This window comes from Bacillus rossius, chromosome 1 (genome assembly GCF_032445375.1).
Source record: "Bacillus rossius redtenbacheri isolate Brsri chromosome 1, Brsri_v3, whole genome shotgun sequence".
Taxonomy (NCBI): Eukaryota; Metazoa; Arthropoda; class Insecta; order Phasmatodea; family Bacillidae; genus Bacillus; species Bacillus rossius.
The window spans coordinates 118,418,017-118,442,777 of NC_086330.1; the positions used below are offsets into that span (position 1 = coordinate 118,418,017).

At 42.7% G+C, this 24,761-nt stretch overlaps 1 protein-coding gene across 2 annotated transcripts in view; it reads right to left on the reverse strand.

The window, feature by feature from the left end:
- Positions 1–24,761, reverse strand: part of LOC134543153 (E3 ubiquitin-protein ligase HERC2) — a 374,433-nt gene that overhangs the window by 77,454 nt on the left and 272,218 nt on the right. For both annotated transcript variants that reach the window (XM_063388026.1, XM_063388017.1), the window contains exons 61-67: positions 23,800–23,949; positions 21,700–21,948; positions 16,247–16,476; positions 13,728–13,883; positions 13,516–13,631; positions 12,835–13,046; positions 9,010–9,104 (exon numbers count right to left, since the gene is read on the reverse strand). In XM_063388026.1, coding sequence (XP_063244096.1) covers positions 9,010–9,104; positions 12,835–13,046; positions 13,516–13,631; positions 13,728–13,883; positions 16,247–16,476; positions 21,700–21,948; positions 23,800–23,949 — 1,208 coding nt within the window. The remainder of the gene's footprint in view (positions 1–9,009; positions 9,105–12,834; positions 13,047–13,515; positions 13,632–13,727; positions 13,884–16,246; positions 16,477–21,699; positions 21,949–23,799; positions 23,950–24,761) is intronic.

Consider the following 24,761-nt stretch of genomic DNA (forward strand, 5'->3'; position numbering starts at 1 on the left):
AACGTGTTTTTGCACCAATAAATGGAGTGATACACTTGAACAATGTCACAAAATTTACTAATTGAAGACCTTCCATTCTAGCGTGTCGTTTACCGTGATGAATTTATACAAAGGGTACAAAAGTTTGATGTTTTTCGGACGGTATTTTTCGTAGATTACAGTTGAGACACTAGACTAAGTACATGCAGTGACTCGTGAATTTGAATTTAGAGAGCTTATTTGTAAGCCATTATGATAATTTCATTATTAGCTTTTATTTAATGTGAATTTACAATATTTTACAATTAATAAAAATAATATACATTCACATAAGTATGTTTTATTAATATTTAACATTTTTCATTATTGTCTCTAACAATACTCCAGAACCACAATTTTATAGAATCAGTATTAGAAATGAGATAGGCCTATAATCAGAATAACGAGTATCGGGTATCGGATCGGTAAATTTGGAAATATCGGAATCGGTATCGGTATCGGGTTTTTGGATATCGGGCCATCACTAGTTTGTCGCGTGGCTGGCTCTTCTCTGGCTCCTCCAGAATGGCCTTAAGCGTCAATCCTTAGTTTGCTGCCTGGGTGCGAAGGGATCGGCCTGACTGGCGCGAGTAACTTCTGGCTGGAGGTTCCTAAGAGGGTTAGGTAGGATTCTCCCCCACCTTGGGATGCCCTGAAAGTGGCTCCCAGTGTCCCTCGTCGAATGCCTACTTACGGGCTGCGGCTGGTTTGGCTCTGCGGTCTCCCAGTAGTAGGGCTGACCTGCTTGCTGGCAGGCTGGCTGGCTGGCTGGCAGGCAGGCGGCTGGCTGGCTGGCTGGCTGGCAGGCGGGCGGTTGGCTGGCTAGCAGACTGGCTGGCTGGCGGCGGGATAGGTCCCCGTGGAGCTCCCTCACCCCGAAAGGACACTCTCAGATATGCGGTACGAGATTTATTACGAGTACTCGCGGTTGGTACCGACAGCCTCCCGATACACACTAACTCGCGGACTCGGTTGTCGGTCTTCTGCCCTTGGCTGGCAGGCTCGGCTGCCAGCGAAGGCGCGGTGAGCGGTTGAAGGCGCGGTGAGCGAGGCTCGGCTGCCAGTGGTGCCTCGAGGGCACCGACTGACTTCCTGGCCCAAAGGCCGGCCTTATATACCCCTCCTGAGGGCCAGGGCGTGACGTAGGAAGGGCCGAGGGTTCCAAGAATCACGGGCGCTTCCAGGAATTCCAGCCGGCCTACGTGACTTGGACGGACCTCGGCTTGGTGGGTGAGGGGAAGGCGGGTGGAGGCGGCTGGGCAGACGGAGGTGGGTGAGGAGGGGGAGGCTGCGCGCGCACCCGCTCGGCCTGGCGAGAGAGGGGTAGGCGAGGGGTGGCGGCCAGTAGGCGGTGCTGGGTGAGGAGGGGGAAGCTGCGCGCGCACTCGGCTGGCCTGGCGAGAGAGGGGTAGGCGAGGGGTGGCGGCCGGTAGGAGTGTGCGCGCGCACCCAGCTGGTTGGCATGGCAACCAAGGACGCGGCGCGGTCGCCCTGGCAACGGGCGACGCGGTGGTGGCCGGACGGTGACTGCTGTCGCGGCCGTCAGTGGCGGCGGCGCGCACACGTGTTTAGGAAGGAAGGGGCTGACGGCTTCGTGATTATAGACGTGCACGGCACGTCGCACGTCAAACCCCCTCTCCTTGAAAAGGCGGCAGCCACTTTCCACGTGTGCGGCCTGATCTTCGGGGTGGTTCCTCCATCCTTCCTTCCGTCTTGGGGATGATGCCTTCCACGGTGCTCCGTCTTCTGGGAGATGGGGATACGGGTAAAGGCAGGGATGACCCTCAGGTTGGGCGTGAATGATGGTGAAATGATACATGTCCCTCCTACCTGACTGATGATAGGGGGGAAGAAACAAGCTCTGCTTTCCGATGTGACTAGGGGGCTCAAATCTAAAACTTGCAGCCTAGTTCGACTCTTTGAAATATCTCTAACTGGATGAGGCTCTATCTTACACGCTAAGGAACCAGAGCCCAGGCTACACCATCATCATCGTTAGTGTCCTTGGAAACATGGTGTGCCCTGCCAAGTTTACAAATTTTTTAATCTTGGGTTGGTTCCTATCTATTTACATATACACATTATGATTATTGGGCTCTAACACATGTTTGTTAAGCTTTATGTACACTCTCTTTCCCTGGGGACGGCTGTCGGCTTTAAACATTTACAATTTCCACATAGGTACAGGTACATTTCTTAGAGTGGAGCTCTTCTTTCGCTCTTACTGCTATACATTGCATGGTTTGAAAAATGTCTATCGTAATTGTCTTTGTCATTCTTGCGGCTTATTTCTTTTTTCGTTGATCCTGCACCCGCACGCTGGAGTGGTCAGGTGCCTTATCGAAGCCCCTGAGGTGATGAGGTTTGCGACCCCATACCTTGTTTAAAAATGGCCATTCGCGCACTCACTACACTTACTGTTGGTGCGGGGGGCGGCCGATCCGGTACCTCCCGGGTCGGTCCTCGATGGCTGCTCTGCATACTCGCCATGGCTGCTCTCGTTGCTGGGGTGGCAGCTGGCTGGCGGTTGGGTGGCGCCATGCTTCCGCTGGCACTGGGTCAGTCTTCTGGGTAGACTGCTGGTTCGGGGTTTCTAGTCGGGGTAACTGGTCCAGGGTTTGGACTGGCATACCCGGGAGAGGTGTGTTGTTGTCCTGTTGGTCCGCAGTCCTGGCTGGTGGAGTCGTCTGCTCCACAGCCTTCTCCTTGGCTGCTGGGCCGGACGGGTTTAGGAGGTCCTTAGCTGACTGGTCAGCCTGGGAAGGGATCTCCTCGGGTTCCGGCGACCATGCCTGCCCTTTCTGGGTTCCTGGTGATGGGCAGGTCGAGGTCACCGGGACGAACGGCATTCGGGTGGCCGTTGCTTTACTAGTGTCGGAGACCCTGAGGTTGATTTCTGTGGCTGGGTCTTCCACTAGGTCGACCCGGAGCTTCTGGGGATGGGGCAACTCCTCTGAGTGGGTTGTTACGTTAGGTTTTGCCTGATGCGTTGGTTCGAAGCCCCTGAAATCTCCCTCGTCTTCCTCTTCTGCAGGTGTGATGGGACCTTGGCTGCCATCGGGATCCATAACTTTCTTGATTTGACTTAAAGGCACTTTCCTCATTTTACCCACCTCGTCTATGACCCACCCAGTATTGTTCTGGATGCGGTGGAGAGTTGTGGGGCCTTCCCATCTGGGCGCAAATGATGCACAGAACCGCTTGCCCTTGCTGCTGAGGGGGTGGTTTCGTACCCAGACCTGGTCCCCCTCCTTCAAGGGTGGTGACTTTCTTTCTGGTTGTGCGTATTTCTTTTGGATGTATTCCTCCTGATTTTTCTGCGCCTGCTCTTGCCTTGCTTGCGGGTTCCCCCATCGGGGTTGGTCCTCTGGTGGTGTCTCGGTCCACCTCCATTCCCCTGGCCGTTTCAGACCTTCTCCGAACAATAGTTCACTTGGGGACATCCCTGTGGCCTCGTTCCTCCGCCTCCTTAGAGTGAACAGAATGGTGGGGATGTGGGTGTCCCAGGAGGAGTGGTCATCTTTGATCCGAACCCTGATTCCTTTCTTGATCTCCTGGTTCCGACGTTCGGTCGGATTTGCCTGCGGGTGGTACGTGGGGGTGGTCCATTTTTCCACATCCCACTTTCGACATGCCTTCTCCCATGCTTTCCCTGTAAACTGGGCACCATTGTCAGTGAGTATTTTTCTGGGATATCCCCACCTAGCAAAGACTTCGTTCTCCATCAGGGTTATTATGTGCTTCGCCTCTGACTTTGCTATGGGGAATCCCTCGACCCATCTTGAGAAGAGATCGGTGACTACCAGTAAGTACTGCCTTCCCCGTTTGGTGCGTGGATATGGCCCCATTAAGTCCAGCGCTACAGTATCCCATGCTACCTTTGGTCGTCTTGGGTACATTTGTGGCTTTGGGGTTGAGTGTGCCTTTGCTTGGGCACAGGTTGGGCACTTCTGGACGTGGTCCTTAACATCTCGTGTGACTCCGTGCCACCAGTATCTTTCTGTTATTGCTTCCAGGGTCCCCTGAGTGCCTGGATGCCCTGCCTGATCGTGGTCGTGCATGTGGTAGAGTAGTGATTCCCTATAGGATGGGGGCACCCATAGTTTCCATGTCTGTCTTCGGGGTGAGGTGCGGGTCCAAATTATCCCGTCCTTCTCTTGGTAGTGGTCTGGGTACTGACTGAGGAGGTTCCTAACTTGGGGATCTCCTTGTTGAGCCCTCAGAAACCGTTCTTTTTCTGTTTTGGTCGTGATGGCTTGGAGGAGCACTATTGTGTCAGCTCTAGGTCAGGGTGTGAGGGCTGGTGGAAATATTTTTCCTGTATCGTCTTCACCGGTGTCCTCCCTTGGGGAGTGGTTTGGAAACCTTGACAGTGCATCTGGGAGCTCGTTCTCCTTCCCGGGACAGTGTTCCACGTCGAAATCAAACTCACTTAGCAAAATAGCCCATCTGGCTAGTTTTGCCTTGGTGTCCTTGACCCTATGGAGCCATGTGAGGGCCTGGTTGTCTGTCCGGACTGTAAAGGGGGCATCCTCTAGGTAATACCGGTAACGCTTAATCGCCCAGACTATGGCTAGACATTCCAATTCGTTACTGTGGTACCTCGTTTCTGTTTCATGCAAGGTGGCTGAGGCGTAGCTGATGATCAGCTTCTGTCCGTCTTCTCCTCGTTGGTACAGCACTGCCCCTAATCCTTTGAGGCTGGCATCTGTCTGCAGAATCATTCGCTTGTCTGGCGTGGGCCGGTGCAGGGTGGGCAACTGGGCGAACAGTTTCTTTGTTGCCTGGAATGCTTGCTCCTTCTCTGCTGTCCATGCCCACCTCTGACCTTTTCTCAAGAGGGGTAGTAGTGGCGCTGTCACTGTTGCCATCCTCGGTACATAGTCCCTTAGCCAGCCGCATGTCCCTAGGAAGCTTTTTAGCTGCTTGGAGGTTTTAGGTACCTCAGCCTCCTGGATAGCCCGGATCTTCTCCGGCAAGGGCTTGTTTCCTTTTGGCGTAATTAGGTGCCCCAGGTATTTAATCTGACTCATCCCAAACTCACATTTTTCCATGCGGCAGGTGAGGTTGTGCATCTCTAATCGTTCTAGGGCTCTCTTCAGGTGTGTCTGGTGTTCTTCCCAAGTCTTGGAGAAAATAATGATGTCATCCATGTAGGCGACACAGAAGGTTGCCATGTCTCCTGTCAACACCTCTGTTGACATGAGGCGTTGGAAGGTGCATGGTGCATTTTTTAGCCCAAAGGGCATCACCCTGAACTGCAAGCTTTCACCATTTGGACTGGTAAAGGCTGTATATTTCCTGTGCTCTGGGGCCACTGGAATCTGCCAGTAGCCGGCCCTCAGATCTAGTCTTGAGAAAATGTGAGCGTCTCCCAACTCCCGCAGGGTGTGGCCAATATCGGCCATGGGTGGGGCCGCGCTATAGGTTAGTTTATTTAGGGGTCGATAGTCGACACAGAAGCGCATTCCGCTACTGCCCTTCGGGGCAAGAACTATACGTGCGTTGTAAGGGGAGTTGGCAGGCTCCACTATCCGCTGCTGCTTCATTTCCTTCAATTGTTCGAGGATGATTTTCCGTTTTCCTGGGGAGAGCTTTCCTGGCCTTTCATACACAGGCTGTTCCGAGCTGAGGTGAATTTCATGTGCTGTGGTTCTGGTTTGCCGCAGGGGCCCATTGTCCTCAAATAGCCCCCTGTGCTGGTTTAAGGTCTCCAGGAGCTGTATGACCTGGGAGGGTTTCAATTGGTGCTTAACACCTTCCTTGTCTATTTCTGTTGAACTCCCTGATGGCTGGTCTTCTGACCACTGTTCTGTTATCCGAGTCTTTGTGCCGAAATGTACACGCCCGGTCCCAAAGTCCAAAATGCATTCCTGTGTGTGTAGCCAGGGCTGGCCCAGGATCATCTCTTCCTCAATCTGTCCAGTTACAAGGAATTTGACGGGCTGTGTCCCTATCCTTGTTTGGAGGGGTAGTTCGATGCTTCCCTCAACATGTATTTTCTGCGTGGGGTCCGCTAGGGAGACTCTGACTGACGAGGGTTGAAGTCTGTCCCTTAAGGTTAGAGGGATTTGGTCTGTCTGAATAAAGTTGGCAGAGGCTGCTGAGTCGAGGAGGGCCATTACCTCCTTTTCTCCGATGCCCACGATAAGTCTCGGGGTGACTGTCCTGGTATCTCCCAGCTCAGTGCAGTGGAGAGTTGAGACCTTTATGCCTTGCTCGGGTCGGTCGGCCTCTCTGACCTCCCCGCCTTCTCGTTTCCCTGCCTCTGCAGCTGTCCCCTGGATCCATCTCCGGCTATTGGCCCTTGGTTGTCCCTGCGTGTGGGGCAGTCTCTGTTTAGGTGGTATCCGGGGCAGTACCAACATCTGGGTGGCCTATTCTGGCTGACATGATCGGGTGGCTTGGTTTGCATTACTCCCCTCTGGACTGGTCCTGTGTTTGCAGGCAGTGGTCGGGGAGGCGGTTTCTCGGGAGGCTGTCTGCATATTCGGTCCCTCTCAAGTGCTCGGGCTCGATCGACGAGCTCCTCAATTGTTTCTGCTCGGGGGGCCCGCAGAAACGAGCGGAGGTTCGGCAGTAAAAGTTCGATGATGAAGGGGATCCCTGTCCCTTCCGGTTCATTGGGGTGCAATCTCCGATATATTTGTATCTTCTTTCGTATGAAGATTTCTGTTTCTTCGTGCGGGGATTGTTCCTGGCTATAGAATTGGCGACTCAGGTCTGCTACTAGCTCTGTTCCTGCATATCGAGCTACTAGTCGGGATCGTAGCTCTGCCCAAGTGGACACAAAGTCCCCGTAAGTGTTCCACCAGGTGGCCGCATTCCCTCTGAGTTGGCGTCGCCCGTGTTGGAGCCAATGCCCATGAGGGATTCCCGCTTCTATTAGTTGGCCCTCGCACTGATCAAGGAACTCGGTTGGGTCCTCATGAGATCTTCCTGCAAACTCTGGAAGCATTATGCCGCTCCCATTTGTGATGGCAGGGTGGGGCGGAATTCTGGAGTTAGCCAGTGGTTGGGTCCTGCAAGTGGTGCACGTGTATTCCAACCCTTCAATATTCAGCACTTCTTCCCTCCATCCTAGACAGGTCATGTGGTAGGGCCTAGCACAGTTTCGGCAGGTCACGCGTTCCTGACCGTCGCCTCTGCAGCTTTGGGTGGGAGCATTTCCGGGCTTGTATTCTACAGTCTGCGCACTTGAACTCCATCCCCTCCCAGTCTCTGGCTTCGTCTGTCCAGCCTAGGCATCTGCCATGAAATTTCTTTGTACAGGTGTTGCATTCTAGGTAATACAACCCCTCTCCTGTGCAGCTGGGAGCGGGGCACTTTTGGGAGGCCTCTAGGGCCTGGGGGGAATAGTGGCTATCTCCCTGTGGGCTGGCAGTAGCCATGGTGTTTTCAAGATAGGTTTTCTGGGCGCCACTGAGTTTTGGGCAGTCTCAGAACTGGCTGATGAGTAAGTTATCTCAGGGGGCAGCTGTGGGTGGCCGTCTACTGACAAGTCCTAGAAGTGCCCCCACGTTGGGCGCCACTAATTGTCGCGTGGCTGGCTCTTCTCTGGCTCCTCCAGAATGGCCTTAAGCGTCAATCCTTAGTTTGCTGCCTGGGTGCGAAGGGATCGGCCTGACTGGCGCGAGTAACTTCTGGCTGGAGGTTCCTAAGAGGGTTAGGTAGGATTCTCCCCCACCTTGGGATGCCCTGAAAGTGGCTCCCAGTGTCCCTCGTCGAATGCCTACTTACGGGCTGCGGCTGGTTTGGCTCTGCGGTCTCCCAGTAGTAGGGCTGACCTGCTTGCTGGCTGGCTGGCTGGCTGGCTGGCTGGCTGGCAGGCTGGCTGGCTGGCTGGCTGGCAGGCAGGCGGCTGGCTGGCTGGCTGGCTGGCAGGCGGGCGGTTGGCTGGCTAGCAGACTGGCTGGCTGGCGGCGGGATAGGTCCCCGTGGAGCTCCCTCACCCCGAAAGGACACTCTCAGATATGCGGTACGAGATTTATTACGAGTACTCGCGGTTGGTACCGACAGCCTCCCGATAGACACTAACTCGCGGACTCGGTTGTCGGTCTTCTGCCCTTGGCTGGCAGGCTCGGCTGCCAGCGAAGGCGCGGTGAGCGGTTGAAGGCGCGGTGAGCGAGGCTCGGCTGCCAGTGGTGCCTCGAGGGCACCGACTGACTTCCTGGCCCAAAGGCCGGCCTTATATACCCCTCCTGAGGGCCAGGGCGTGACGTAGGAAGGGCCGAGGGTTCCAAGAATCACGGGCGCTTCCAGGAATTCCAGCCGGCCTACGTGACTTGGACGGACCTCGGCTTGGTGGGTGAGGGGAAGGCGGGTGGAGGCGGCTGGGCAGACGGAGGTGGGTGAGGAGGGGGAGGCTGCGCGCGCACCCGCTCGGCCTGGCGAGAGAGGGGTAGGCGAGGGGTGGCGGCCAGTAGGCGGTGCTGGGTGAGGAGGGGGAAGCTGCGCGCGCACTCGGCTGGCCTGGCGAGAGAGGGGTAGGCGAGGGGTGGCGGCCGGTAGGAGTGTGCGCGCGCACCCAGCTGGTTGGCATGGCAACCAAGGACGCGGCGCGGTCGCCCTGGCAACGGGCGACGCGGTGGTGGCCGGACGGTGACTGCTGTCGCGGCCGTCAGTGGCGGCGGCGCGCACACGTGTTTAGGAAGGAAGGGGCTGACGGCTTCGTGATTATAGACGTGCACGGCACGTCGCACGTCAAGTTTAAACTGCCTTATATTTGAGTTTATCTTAAATTAAAGAATGCCTTATGTTATGTTATATTGTATTATAATCAAAGTCATCAGAAATATGAATTTTGTTTTTATGTTTAGGTGGTAATTCCAAGTAGATGGTATAGCTAATTTAGTAGCTTAATATTCTGAGTATTCAATTTTGATTCTTCCAAAAAATAGTTTGAATTTAAGAATGGATTTGATGTCAGGTTACTCATCTTGTACATTTTAAACTTTCATGGTAAGATAAGAGAAATATCAATATGAATACCTTCTTAATAAAGACATGCTGAATAGACTCTAGAAGAGTTGGAGTCATCACAGAGTCTGTCCCACCAATACCTAGACGACCACCAGCTCCATATCCTGAAGTTATAAGACCAAAACAAGAAGAAAAACAATGCACAATTATACATAATGCTTTTAAAATCATTTATGACACTAAATTGAACATATTAAAATTTTTTTTAAATTTTAACATTCTAAGATGATATAAATCCTACTGAATGAAATTAGGCTCGAGGAACCCAAAATATTAGCAAACTAGAAGTTACAAAAGTATTTAAACTTACGCCTGGCATCACACTGTGTGTTTCTGCCACTGCATTTTTTAACTACATATTCGGTTGAAAGCTTTTTTTTAGAGAGAACAATGGAATTCTCTCAAGAATACACCAAGTACATCTTTCAAAATTGAACATGTAAACGAATGATATAAAATAAATCACCAAGTAGAAATTGACAACCGCTCCGGTTCAACCGCACACAGTGTGACACCGGTATATGAGATTGGTAGAGATGGTGATTTATAACATTTAAAATAATAACATTTAGCATTTTGAATTTGAAATTTAGCATTTTGTAGCATTTTTAAAAACAATATTTAGCCAATTCTCTCATTTTACATTACTGAAGAAAAGTATATTTTTAAAAAGCATTAAATAATACACATATTAATTATTAACAACCACAGAAATTAAGATCTAGCACAACTACAAAGATAGCCTATTTTGGCAGGTTTCCAAACAACTTTTTAGTAATAGTGTGCGGGATCCCGACGCTTCGGGATAAAAGTCGGGAAAATAGGCTTCCCGAAATGCAGGGCGGGAATTTTATTACTCCCGAATTTTTCGGGAAATTGTTTAAAAATTTACAAATGTTTACTAATCATGTGAAAATGATTTCTATCAATTCAAACTGTTTTTACAACAATATTTTTTATGAATTCGTACATTTTTGAAGGGTTTCCGTACTATTTAAACGCAAAACATATTTTAAACGTATGCCGATCGTAGTGAGAGCTGTGGTGTGCAGTGAATTATGATAATCGTTTACACATATCTACCGTATATACTCGTGTATAGCCCGCCCTTTTTTCCCCTCAAGTAAAGGAAAAAAATAAGGATGCGCGCTATACACGGAAAAAAAAAGGGGGTGTGGCGGGGAGGAGGAGTGGAAGTCGTTAACTGCCGGGTGATGTTTCTGGCCAGCCCCCACACATACAAAGCAACAAGGCCTCTCTTTCACACACACGCACGCACGCACGCAACCTGGTCTCTCGCACACACACACGTGCGCGCGCAAGCTCGCATGTCTCTTGTTTATTTTTAGACCTCCCCCTCTACACAAAGCCAGCGCAGCTAGTAAAATAAAAGAGAGAGAAAGAATGTTGTCGCTTGTCGCCATTCCCCCTCCCACTTCCTTCGCTTCCTCGTCGCAGCTGCTACCGGTGAGTCATCTAGTCCTCCGCGTCACGTTCCTGCCTGCCTCCCTCCCTCCCGTCCACGTACCAGTTGTGACGATACAGCGCTTCATTATCTTCCGTCTACACAGCAGAGTTTAAGTATTTTCCTAACGCATCACCACACATCAATTTAAATTATAATTTGTTTCACACGTACAGGTACCACAAAATGTTAGTAAAATTTATTTATGGGAAAAAAAAAAATTTTTCTTTGGAATTTGTTGCAAAAATCGTGGTGCGCGCTATACACGAGGGCGCGCTATACACGAGTAAATACGGTAATTGGAATATAAAAAACGTACATGGAGTACCTTAAATATTGTATGCATGCATTCATAAATATATTTCTTCAAGGGTACAAATTTGCAAGATACGTGAATAGTCAGTTATATAACGTTATTGCCGTCATCATGGAATACTTAACCTACAACCACTGTGGATCAAACACAAACATAACACATGCGCAATCCAACATTTTCGCCAAAGATATAAGAAATACTAGACTTGTATTACATAACGAAGCGTAACCGTTCTCATTACTTGATAGCAGTGGCGATGTGGAGAACTGTATTGGCACTTTGAAAAATATGAAATCACGTAGTTTTACACCACTGCTCACGAGTATCTAAACATCTATGATTTTGCTTTGGGAGAAAAAAACAGTTGTTTACTGTTTAGTTTGGCGGGCTTTGTCGGCTGACGTTTCGTTATTAAGGCTAATGCAGTTGTATACATTAAAACAAACTAGCAGCCTACAAATAATGGAGGTCGTATCCGATCAGCCTGTTACTTGTAAACCTAAAGGTGTTTGGAAGTATTTTGAGCATCTGACAGACAGTAAATCACTGGCAAAGTGTGTCTCGTGTGGAAAATTTTTGAGATGCTAGCATGGTAGCACGTCTGGATTACTAAGATATCTCAATAACCATCCCTCTATAAAAAAAGTATTTGAGGTTGCTAAAAAATATGAAGTCTCTGCTGAAAAAAGGGCAAGTAAAGCAAAAAACAACTAACTTTACAAGAAACTTTTAAATGGCCATCTTCTCATATTAGAATCAAAAATTTGCTTTTTTTTTTTAATTTTTCCCGATCCCGTCCCGTTTCCCGCAGGAATAATTAATTTTTCCCGAAAATTTCCGGCAGTACAAAAACCTATTCCCGCATACCCCTACTTTTTAGCACTTATGAGTGCAATAAATTGAATACTTAAAATTACAATAAATATATTTTAGCCATGTTCATGGCCATAGTTGATGTAGAGTGCACAAATAATGTTATTGAAACTCATTTTTTCAATTTTTTTTCGTTTTTTTTTTTTAATTTTCACCTTCTTTTGGTTTTCGATCACGCCAGAAACTGTTGCTTACCGTTTTACCGACTTTTTTTCTTCATCCGATTTCTCGGTGAATCTTTTTTTTTGCAGCCTGATGTCCCTCAGATTTAATGTGCTTTTCAAGTACATCTTTTTTTTCCACTCCAGACGGCGATTACATAAATTGCACATTAAAATATTTGTATCACTTTCGTAGAACTGTTCACTTTTGTATTCATTTATGCGATCGCGAATGGAAATTACGTTTCGTCCCATTTTTACCACGAGAAATAACATTATACAACACATTCAGAGTATGCACGTATTTGTAAACACACCACCTTCCACAGACTACACAAGAACTTGGCTTTCATGTGAAACAGACAGAAAATGGGAATTGTTAGCGCGGCAAAGCACAGATGTCGCAATATGGCGGCCTAAAAACTTGTACTCTGCAAGATGGCGGACAATCTTCCAGCTAGTTGTTCTTTGCTTTGTTTACAATCGCGAGGCACGTATGGCCATTCTTCATTCAATATTTACGAACAATAGTTGTTGTGAACGACGTGACAATAAGATACTTGTGCTGAATACGCCAAAAAATGATGGTTTCTTTTGATACTGAACTGAAACGAAATACAATCAGTAAATAAATTGTGTAGAGTGAAGACGAATCTACGTTTTTTACCTTGATTTAGCATTTATCTCGGAATAGTCTAGATTTAGCATTTTATAGCGAAAAAAATATAATTTAGCATATTTTCGCATCTATTTCGCGAAAACGAAAAATCACCATCCCTAGACATTGGCACTGACAACCAAACAATATCCATGTTATATCCATGCCTTTTATACCAGAAAGTTTGAAAAATAAACTACAGAAAACACAACCAGAACAAGGATGCATATTTTAAAAGTTCCCTTAGATTCGTTACAACAAAAGCACTCTATGAATGTAATCACAGCTGAAAAACATAATTTTTATTTACTTCAATGAATGAGTGACTGTTTATTAAGTTGGTGGGAGAAAGTATCCACACCTGTCGCATAAACCTTCCCATCCGCGGTGACGGCAAACAAGGTCTGCTCCCCTCCGACCAACTGGACGGGCCTGAGCGCAGACAAGGCCTCGCAGGGCGTCGGCAGCTTGACCTTGGCTCCTTCCACACCTCCCAGCTGACCGCGGTGGTTGTGTCCCCAGCCATAGATGGTGCCACTCCCGCTCCATGACAGCGTCCAGTCCTCGGGTCTCCTGCACAACACACCACACCGTGTCATGTCCAGCTCTGTACACACTTGGAAAACATGCATGTTCAATTTGACAACCGACCTGTAGCTGCTGATACACTGACCTAGTCACATATGTCCATCAAACTGACAAACAATACTACCAATTGTTTTGTACTGACTTTGGATCCCCTATCTAATCTATACATTATATGTATATTTTGTGAACTACTTACTACCTTTAGGTAAAAATAACACAACTAATGGTATGTAGAAATACTTAGTACCTACAAATGGGGAAGGAGATATCAGGGCAAAGTCTAAATTTAAAATCTATTAAACCTCTAGCATTCTGTTATGCGTATAAGGTTTCATGGTATAAGGTTATAAAACACCAATAACGAACATAGAAAGCAAGTATTAATATTTAACAGGAATTGCATTGTCACACTAAAGAATAAATGAACATGGTTTGTTTCCCATCAAGAACTAACCTATGAAGCCACAGAAGCAACTGTTCGTCATGAGCCTGTTTGAAGATATCATGGTTTTCATGATCAAAAACCATAGAGCTGCTGTCTGGTGCCATTTCAGATATCTTCTTCCGAACCTAAGGTGGAAAGAAAGTGTTTGTAATCAATATAAACAATACATTTGAAACCACCACAATGGTACATTCAGGAAACTTTGAAAACTCGGTACATACCTCAACACAGAAGCTGTGAGGCAAAGCTGTGCGATTCACCAAAGCAGAGGCAACTCTTGCTGCCATACAGTATCTTCGAAACCACGACCACTTATGGTTCTCTGAGCAGCAAGGGTGGGAGTCGAGTCCAAGGTCACAAGCCAGGGCCACCAAAACCTGCAGTCATTCAATTGCAAAACAATGTGTACATTTCATTTTCAAGGCAACAAAATACATCTTACAGCCTCTGTTCAAGAACTTTCTTGTAATGTATTATTTGAAGATGTTAGATTGCATATGCCTGATAAAATCCTGGTAATAAATACATGTGGGTATTCATACATGAGTATGAGGAACATCTTAAAATGTTATGTATTGCCATTTTCTACAGCACATTTTTTTTTTTTGGCAATTTCATGAAGTTACTGGAAATTGTCAACAAATGCCTGTTTAATTGACGTCAGCCAGGGCTTCACCCCAAGAGCCTGATCATCCTCCGTTCCCTTTCCCACACCTTTCCTACCTAGCATTTGTCCGTGACGTACGTAGTCGTGTGAGCATTTGAATTGCGCGCCACGAACTACCGCAAGAGGGAGCTTAGCTGCAGTGCACTACACCCCTTAATGTTTTTAATAATATTGTAACCTTTTCTTTTCGCCCCTAAAATAGTGTCACGACGAGTCAGTGAGTGTCGTTTGTTTTATTAATATACTATTTTTTGTAATAAAGTACGTGCAAGCACGGCCAAGGACGCTCCCTAGCGGGTGACGATGGAACTAACATATAACTTTATTCAAACTAATTTACCACATAAGTAATTATTACATACAGTCTGGTCCTGGATGTGTATATGCTAATTTTATAAAGAGTTCATGTTATTTTCTATAATAACCCGGGGCACACAATAGCTAAGATGTTAACGGTAATTGTGTTGGGCGCGAAGGGCGCCATGTTTCCTGCCGCGAGCCCTTGTCTCCCCCCAGTCTCCTTCTTCAGCCGGCCGAGAGCGGACGTCTCTGCAGACACCCCGGGGACATCACCGTTGAGTAGTTCTGTTAATTTAAATAATTCAAATATGTAGTTTTCTTTTCTATCCTCGGGGCCTCTCTCGGTCGGTGGAGCTGTGTAAAAAATAATTTTTATACTCTCAGGAGTTTTTTATCACCTGTGTTTTACGTAACGGCTTGAGGCGGCCACGTGTGTGGTCCGCCTCCTCAACTTAAACCGATTCGTGCCTCGGGCGTTTTTAACAGTGTAAAGGAAGGATTGTATGAGAGCATGTAACGTATCAATAAACATACAGCTTAATTAAGTCACGTGTCTTTGTGTTCAGGGGGCCATGTGGGTCCTTAACCCAGTCAGCGGCGTGTGGGACGCCCTAAGAGCCCACTGCGGTTAGGTAGAAGCGTGCCTGGCGCTGAGAGCGGGCTCGGTTAGGAACAGGTGCCGAATTTGATATCAGGAGGGCTAATATCTCGCCTCACACGGGCCACGTAACGCCCTGAGTAAGAGTATCAAGCCGGGTCCACGTGTCCACTCACGTGGTGGCGCCCACTATTAACGTAACTAGTCCAAAACGCAACACCGGTATGCCCTCATAATGTTGGGGAATCAATCATAGAATCAATAATCACTAATACATGTTCAACGGTTTCAGTAACATTAAAAAAAACCATGAGACTTCTCATGATACTTTTCAAGGAGGCAATCATGTCTGCTTTTTAAATGCCACAATCAAATAAATGATGTTAAAATAAAATTAGGTTTTTGAGATACATTTTAACTAATTTAAATAAAATATAGGAAGGATAATTAAAATGTATGCTAAAGACAGGATACAGGACTAAATACAATATTGTCATGAACAAACGTTTAATGTCAGTTCCAGTTTTACAAAACTGGAAATTGCAATTGACCTGAATATCAAAGATTTTCAATTTTATATATCAGTTTTACCATTTTAAAGATAAATCTTCAATTTTATTACAAATTATTACACTAGTTTCACATTTTATTTACCAGTTATTTACAACTATCGAGTGACCATTTAAAGCTGATGGCCTCATTTTAAGTAAAAATATACTATTTTTTCTTTAAATAGTAGACAGGATATTTTTAAGATTTTATAGAGATGACAATGTCTAACAAAATTAAATTAACTGTAAATGAATCAGTACCTTATCTGCAGATTAAATAATTTCATAGAACAAACTATGACTAACCAACATTTAGCTAGTTAATATGTTTAAAAATTTAAGAAAAATGTGATCTGACTCTACAGAATAAATACATACTTACCCAACTTCTGTTTTAAGATAAAATCAAAGTTCCCCCCAAAAAAAATGGTAAAACATGTGAATGTTTCACCAATGAGTCACCAAACTTTGGTGATGATATTCTGTACATTATGACAATTTTGTACATAGTATACAGAAATTCATCATTTGGTTAGTCGTACATAAAATATCAGTTTTAAGTTACAATAAACATGGACTTTGAAAACAGCAAGAGTTTTAGGAGCAAGCAGGCAGAGAGCAGACCTTGAAGAAATCACTGTGCATGAGATGCTTGCCGCTGCGCACGATGGGGTCCTCGTACTCATACTGCCGCAGCAGGGCCTGGGGCAGACCCTTGACAAGGGCCGGCAGAGCGGCGTCGGTAGTGATGCAGTGGTCCATCTTCAGCAGCGCCGGGATGTCGAGTAGCTTCCCCAGGCGAGACACCATCAGCCGTCGCAGCTTCTGCAGCGCCCACATGCGTTGTGATGCAGCTGTTAACAGATACCAGCATTGCCTTGCATCACACAGTACAGATGAACCTCCGCAAGTCTACTCAATTACGACAGCAACTGATTCCACATGAAGAAAATCAGGTTAGCAGGAATAGAAGGGAAATCAATACAAGACAATGACTTACAGTGTGTTGCCACCTATGCACATCACCTAGCGACACTTGCCTTGCCAAGTGGTGCGACGTAAAGTACAGTCCCTTGAAACTTGACACTTTAGTTTCCTGGTGGATAGGAGGTCACTGGCATCAAAGTAAATTGGTGCTGCCCTTTAATAATGATACAGGTGGATGAGGGATAGACATTAGCCCTGACTTCTAGTGTGTTAACAGCACTGGTGTGCGAATATTCACCTGGATGGCGGCCTCGGATAATGGTTCCTTCCTCAAGGAACTGATGCAGGCTCAGTCGTCTTCCCGGTCCCGAAATGAATCACGTGAGATTTAAATAACATTAGTTTGTTTACAGGATGCACTGAGGTGGGGTGACAGACTCTCCTTACACACAGGTCTGGAACCAAAAAACTTCCCTAACTAATACGGTCTGTAGCTAGACAGGTCCTAGGTCTGAATATAGTCTCTCATCACTACTCTCATGGCTCTCCGCTTGCTAGACACTCTGGTTGGATGTCGGTCCTGATGGCTCAGCTGTCTTGAAGTGTCTCCCAAACACCAACTGGCTCTGCAGGGCCCTGGGCTTCTAAGGGCTAGCGGATGACGTACGAAAGGGTGTGGGTGTCTTGGAATCGTAGGTCACTTATGGGAATTTCAGGCCACTGTGGTGGGCTTAGTCTGCCTCAGTGTGGTCACTCAGGGCAAAGGGTGACGCCATTGTGGACAGAAGGAGTGGGCTATTTTGCCCATCTGCCATGGCCCACACACGTGACCAAACTTATGCGTGGGAAGTCGCACGTTAATACAGTCCCAGCAAACACAAGCTTGCTGTACAATACAGTAATGATTGTCATTCTAACACAAAAAGTGTTTCCATGCTACAAAAAGTTTATTTATATGTTTTAGTTCTCTCTGACTATTGTGCAAAGCTTCTTATTTTTATTCATCTGTTCTATATTGGTCCAGGTCATACGGAAACTCAAGTTAAAATGAGCATACTTAATGAGGTTTTACTGTGCTCTTTATCAGAGTCACATTCATGAGGGAATCAGACTTCTTACTGTTCCCTAACCTACTTTGATTCAGATCTCATCACATCGTGCACTTCAGATTTCAGCAAAAGAAAAATACTGTGAACGTTTCAGTATGCTGCCAAGTTTTATCAGGATAGTTCTATCTTCTCTGCTGCTCCACAAATCTTCATTCAGTCTCCAAGCAAGATGGAAATACAGCTCTATCCTTCTAGTGAGAAAGCTAGATACACTACCTTTCAACTCTTTTATGTGTCAAACCTACATGTCTAGCCTAACTTAGGTGAAAACATCACATGGGTGTTAGTGTGATACTCTTTACCTGCACAAATTGTAATATTTGTTCTTTTACTAAACAAAAAAAAAGTCAATCATTTCATACATACTTTTTAGGTAGATATGCTATGAAGGATATCAGAAGTCATTAAAACTACTTCTCAATACGAAAAAATTATATATAAAAAAAGGGAAAGAGGGGGGGGGGGGGGGGGACATTTCAAGTTCACAAAAAATATTTAAAATTATTAAAGCTTATTACACACAAATTTGACTTTTTACCTTTCAAATTATTATAATTCTTATTAACACAATACTTCATTTCAGCTATGTACTGTCAAAATTATAAGAGCTATATTAGTTAAAATATAAATCCAATATTAGGCCAGTCATTGGACATCCAAAATGTAATGATTATAATAAAGTTCATTTTTTAGTATGTTGTTAGGATTCATCTAGATAGTAAAAATCTATATTTGAAACCCTGAAAAAGTTGTGCTACAAAAGTTATAAGCGAAAAACCACTAAACAAGCTTTTGGGCGAAAAAGTCAGCTGTGCCCTTTTTAAAATAGAAAAAATTTGCTACAGTTTGGTGAAATTGCAACCCTTTAGCCCCAGTAGTTCTGGAGATTTTTTCCCTTCAAAAATGAAAATTATAACTTATGGTCTACTTCTAAGCGAGATATTGGCTAAAGGACTCATTCTACAAAAAATTCATTTTTAATGAAGTTGTAGCAAATTTGATATCCTTTATTTTAAGACCAGAGGGGTCGCCGTATACTTAGTTTACTCAAAAATGGTAAAACCAAAAAAATTTAAAATATGGTTTATGGAAAAGTTGCATTTAACTAGGTACTGGTACTCAGTATCCATTTTGTATTGTCAAATAGTAATAATTGTGATTAAATAATCATTATAACAATGTAATAGTTGGTAATAATTAGTACCTACTGTTACTTACGTTACAGGTATAAGTAATATTCAGTATCTATGTACAGAAAAACAGTTAGCAAATCGAGGAATCTTTTCTAAATTTTAAACATTACAAACATTGCTTGTAAATGAATGTCCTCTTTTTTTTTTTTTTTTTTTTTTTTTTTGCAAAAATCGAACATAAAGTGGATGTTGGTAGGCCCAGGTGCTTAGCTGCATCCACACGTTTTTCACTAGGGTTATTTTAAATTTCTTCAATAATTATAATTTGTTCATCAAGTGTTCTCACCTGTTTACTATGCCGAGACATTTTAATCGCTCTAAAACGTTAACCTCACTTTTGCACTTTTTTCAAGTCAACACATTCACGCACATGTAAAGGAAACACAGATCAGAATCAGGAAGTAACATGTGCCATAGATTAGGATAGCATGCCCGAACAATGAAATACCGGCCTACAGAAATGAGTTCACAATGCTGCACAGGCATCAATAAATTTTCAATGCCACAGCAGACGCCATATTGGTTTCTTTGTACCTTATAAACGAGACGTCTCAATGCTCAGTCATAATATGGGACATGTTTATTCTTGAAGTGATTTTATATACGTACGGTATAAAATGTTTTGATTTTTACGTTACCATTTTAGCCGACATGAAAAAGTTTCATACATAAATACAAGTCGATAGTGTGGCAACGTTTCGTGTCGAGTCGATTTCACGAATATTTGCACAATCTGAAGCAGTGCTATGTGAGGGATAGGTGTACACCACATAACTTACATCCTGCTTGATTAGCTTCAGAGATAATACTTTTATAATAAAAAAAAGGCTGCCTTTTCACCCATTTGCGGTTGAATATAGAAAAATGGTAAAGGTTAAAACCTTATATTAATTCATCATTTTGTACGTGATTCTTGTTCAGTTTATTACCTACATATTTATTTGCTTGGTACATGTTTTAATACTATAAAAACTAGCATTCCCGCATTTCACTGCCTTTGGATTCAAAGTTTTAAAAAGGGTAAAATTATTCCATGTATTTTAATATTTACATTGCTCATGCTAAGTGTCTTACCTCCAGCTTTATTTCCTATGGAGATATGAAATTTTTATGACAAAATAAAACTAACTTGCTCATCACAACTTTTGAAGACTATAATTTAGAAATATGAAGGGGAAAAAATTCATAGCTTTATATGCTTGTTGTTCATTCTTAAATTTGTAGCCTTATATCTAGTAGATTCGTAAATATGCATTTCCCCCCACCTGTAAATCAACCTAACAACTTTACACCCCTTTGAGGCCGAATTGTGAAATAAGTAAAATAATATTTTTAACATTTAATTTTGGTTTTAATTACTTTGGGGTATTCAATTTTTTAAATAAATAAAAATCCATTCTCTTTAGAACAACCCCCCCCCCCCCCCCCCCCCTCACAATGAAAATTTAATTTTAATAAATCCAAAACAATAAGCACTATGAAACTCTAAATGAAATTTTTTTTTCTTACTTCTAGTTCTAATTGAATTGAAAATGTTAATGTTTTGTTTTAAAAACACACCTACTTCTTTGACGAACTTTAGAGTTTTAATTCTGCAAAATAGTAAAATTGTGGTTGGTAGTTTTCATATCTTTATTACTGAAACCCAATTTTATTTTATTATGTTTGATTAAATTCAAAGATAAAATTATTTATCTTAAAACCATATTGACCTCTTGTTACACCTCTTAGGGTTTGTAATTGTTGCAAAATGGTATTACTGTGGTTGGCTGTTTTTGTGTTTTTTTTTATTGGTACCCAAGCCTAGTTTTAAGCTTAATTAAACTCCTGAGATACATTGTTAGTTTTACAGATATAATTACCTCTTTTTCACCCCCAAGGGGTGAAATTTAACTAAATATAAAAATTGTATATAGTAGTTTTTGTATGTTTATTATTAGTACTTAATATCATTAACTATGGGTAATTTAAATTGGAGATATATTTATTAATCTTAAAAATATACTTACCACTTTTTCACTCCTTAGGAGTTGAATTATTGCAAAATATAAAAAATTTTGATTGTTCGTATTCATATTTTATTATTGGAACCCAATATCATTTAATATAATTAGTTAAATTCAGAGTTATAATAATTCATCTTTAAAAAATAATTATTGTTTTTTACCCCTTAATGGCACCCAAAATCAATTACTACTCTTAATTAAATTCGGAGATATAATTATTAATCTTAAAAACATACTTATTACCCCTTATGAGTTGAATTTTGCACAATATAAAACTTGAGGTAGGTAGTTTTAATAAGTGGTACCCAATATCATTTATTATGCTTAATTAAATTTGGAGTTATTATTATTCATCATTTCACTCCTTAGGGGTTGATATAAAAAAAAATTATAATTTTTGGTTGGATGATTTTCTATGTTAATTATTGGTACCAAAAGTCTTTTCATTATCTTGATTAGTTTTTGAGATATAATTAACAATCCTAAAATCATATTTACCCCTTTTTCAGCCCTTAAGGGGTGGAATTCTGTAATTATATATAGCCTAGTTTTTTTAATTTAGCCCCAGACATTTCTAATTAAAAATGTTCATTAAAATCAGTCAAGTAGTTTTCAATTGATGCTTGAACTGACAGACAATAATTTTAAATAACTATTTTTTTAGTTCTAATAGTGTAAATAACCATTTCCAAAATTTTTTTACAGTTTCATCCAATGTACAGACTTTTTGCCCTGAACATTTTATCACCAGTATAGATAATAAATATTTTTTTCACGTAAACACTTGTATTAACTTATGAACACACCCTATAGAACACATGTACTCGTGATCTACTGCTGACCTAGGGAGCTGAACTGGGCGCAGGAGGCGAGAGCGGCCGCCAGGCGGGAGATGAGGCTGCGGTCCGGGCTGAGCACGAGCCGGGCATCCAGCAGGCACACCACCAGCTCCACCGAGGGCTGAGACAGTATGGCCCTGTCCGAGCCCAGCTCGCTGGGGCCCGCGTACGTCACCACCGGGTACACCGTGAACTTCCAGCCCCACCCGTTCACCGAGCCGTCGCTCGTGAACTTCCAGCGCAGCTCGTCCCCTGGCACAGTCAGTCGCCGCACTCACGACCAGCAACATGCACTGCCATGTCGTTCATGCAAGTAAAACTCTTTTTAATTTGTTTCTTGTTGGGTTATTAACATGTTGCACCATATAGGCATTTACTAAACGTTATTTATATATTTATAACCACTAAAATGTAACGAAAGTGATCATAATCATAAACACTTGCGTGGCTTATTACTGCTATTAGATACTATTAAGTAAATATCTGTTGAGATGAAACAAAAAAATTCAAGAGAGCTGTTGTGATGGAACCACATAAAAAGCCCTCAAATAATACTAATGTAAAAAAAGGAAAAAAAAAACCAACATGGCATGTCAATTTAAGCCTTAAGATCACAACAACAAAAAAGTAACCAGTTATGATTAGTCAAGATTTTATCATTTTATTTTCAGGTCAATTTCTTTAAAACAGGAGATTTTTCTGTTTTTATTTTTTATTATATGTGTTTAGTAAAAAAAATTTCATATTACTGAACAAATACGATACTTAAATGTTCCATTATACTAATTTCTCCAAAGCAGTGTTATTTTGACTGATGAATGATGCACTTATTCAATATAATGATTTAATATAAGAATATCTAACTTTTCAGCACAAATAAAATAAATGTGTTAATTATTTCTGTCTTTGAAAAATGTTCTCAGATCATAAAGTAAAAATGAGTCACTAAAAACAGTTACAAGATACAAAAAAATAAACATATTTTTAATCTTTTTTTTTATTAAATTGTGATACGAAAGTCATTTTAAGTAAATTTCTTTCATTAAATTTAACATTTAAAAGATTGGTATTTGTCATTAAAGTTAAGTTTGATTGAAAATGCTGATAATTTTCATGATTTTAATTGCATTTCAGATGTTTGTCGTATATTAACATGAATTTGGAATTTATGGTGTATTGACATGCTTGTCATTGTTATTTTGGTTAATCACAATTCACCATATAATCATGTCCCTAGTTATGATGCATTATACATTAAGATTCTTTGTTTGATTGGGCAGATTCAATTTAGGATGAAAAAGTTTACTGTTCAATTATAATTTGCAGTAGTTAAGTGCATGTTAACATTAATAAAAATTACAAAATGGTAAAATAAATGGTCTCTTTAAAGTTTTCATTAATCAGGTTTTACTGCATGTACAGAAACACATGTGCAAACACAGCTTTAATTAAAAATAAAGGCAGGCCACATTATATTTTATCTTTTATCACGATGCCTTTCACCCAAGTCTTACACCCTCCAGCGGCATCTTCTTAACAGCAACACTCCTAGGTAAATATATCAGTCCAACTGACCTATTTTAAAACAGGTTTTTATTTTGTTAACATCCAGATGAGCAATTTAGATACCTTTTCTCTTGTTGAACCTAATACTACTTTTAATTACTTTTTCCTGTGACTAATATCCCTAACCACCTGGGTTCCTTTTCGCTGGCTTTGAAAACCTGCATCTGATGACATGATGTAGGTTGTTAGATGCTTTAAAAATAGGTAGACAGAATTTGAAACATCAGAGAATTATTTGGCATAGATCATAAAACCAAATTGGAAAATAGAAAACTCCATGTCAAATGTAATAGACTGACTATTGTAAAACAAATTTAAACACCTTTTACACTTGAACTATCTTATTCTTTTATTTGGGCTCTAGTCCTCTTAATCATGGATGTTCTTCCAAAACTCTAGGGGTGGTATCATATTACAGTGAAAACCTGAATGCTAATATGAAAATCTAAAACAATTTCTCAAAATAATTATAAATTTATAGCCAGTCAAATTTTAAACTTAGAACAGAGATCTTAAACATCAATGTGTGCAAATCACCTGTAATCCTAATTTCTGTGGACCAATCGCTCCATTCACGACCTGACCGTGTTGACACACAACGTCCTGTGGCATCATATATTGTCAAAGGATCGTGCCGCCTCTCTGTGGAGCACTGACGATCAAATTCCACACGCAATCCCTTAGCACCTGAAAACAACACACGTTTTATGTATGTATATATAAATATTCTAATATTCCTACTAAATTGTATCCCATAGTTCAAGCAATAAGTTAAAAAATGTTCACTGAAGAAGAGGGGAAGCAATATTATGTGTTGTCAAATCACGGTAAGCAATTCGCCAGTTTATGACAACATACATGGGGTTCGAGACCCGTTTCCAGGACCGGGTGTCATGTCAAAGGCAATGGAATAATGCCGCAGTACCATCTCGCTTAAAAGCTAGCAGACTAGCAGACTCCAATCTTTCTTTGAATAGCACTGGTAATAAAATATGTATTCAAAATCTTATTGTTTTGGAATCAAAGATGGTAAATTCTTCCCCTTCACCAAAATCATGAAATTGGGAGTTACTTGTTATAGTTGTTATTATAAAAGAAAATACCAACGTAATTATGTTAATACTTAAAGTAAGGATTTTCATCTGACTATTTGGACAGTTCCCAACATATCGGGCGATTCCTGACTAATGATGCTATTACCAACTAATCAGGTGATTCCAAATAATCAGGTGACACCCCAAAAATCATTTAAGTGGGTAGTTTGAGACTTATCGGACTACAACTCACAAATCAGGAATTCCACACTAATCTAGCGATTCACATTATATCAGGTAAATGGGCTAGATTGATAAAGTTTAATTTTATGTGTGATCATGTGTTTTGATTCATTGGTGTTTTAACCCATTAATTAGGGTATTGGCTGGATTTGCCAGAAGTACTGTGTGACTTAATAGGAGTTTTGTTCAATTAAAATGGTTTTTTATTTGATTCATCGGTTT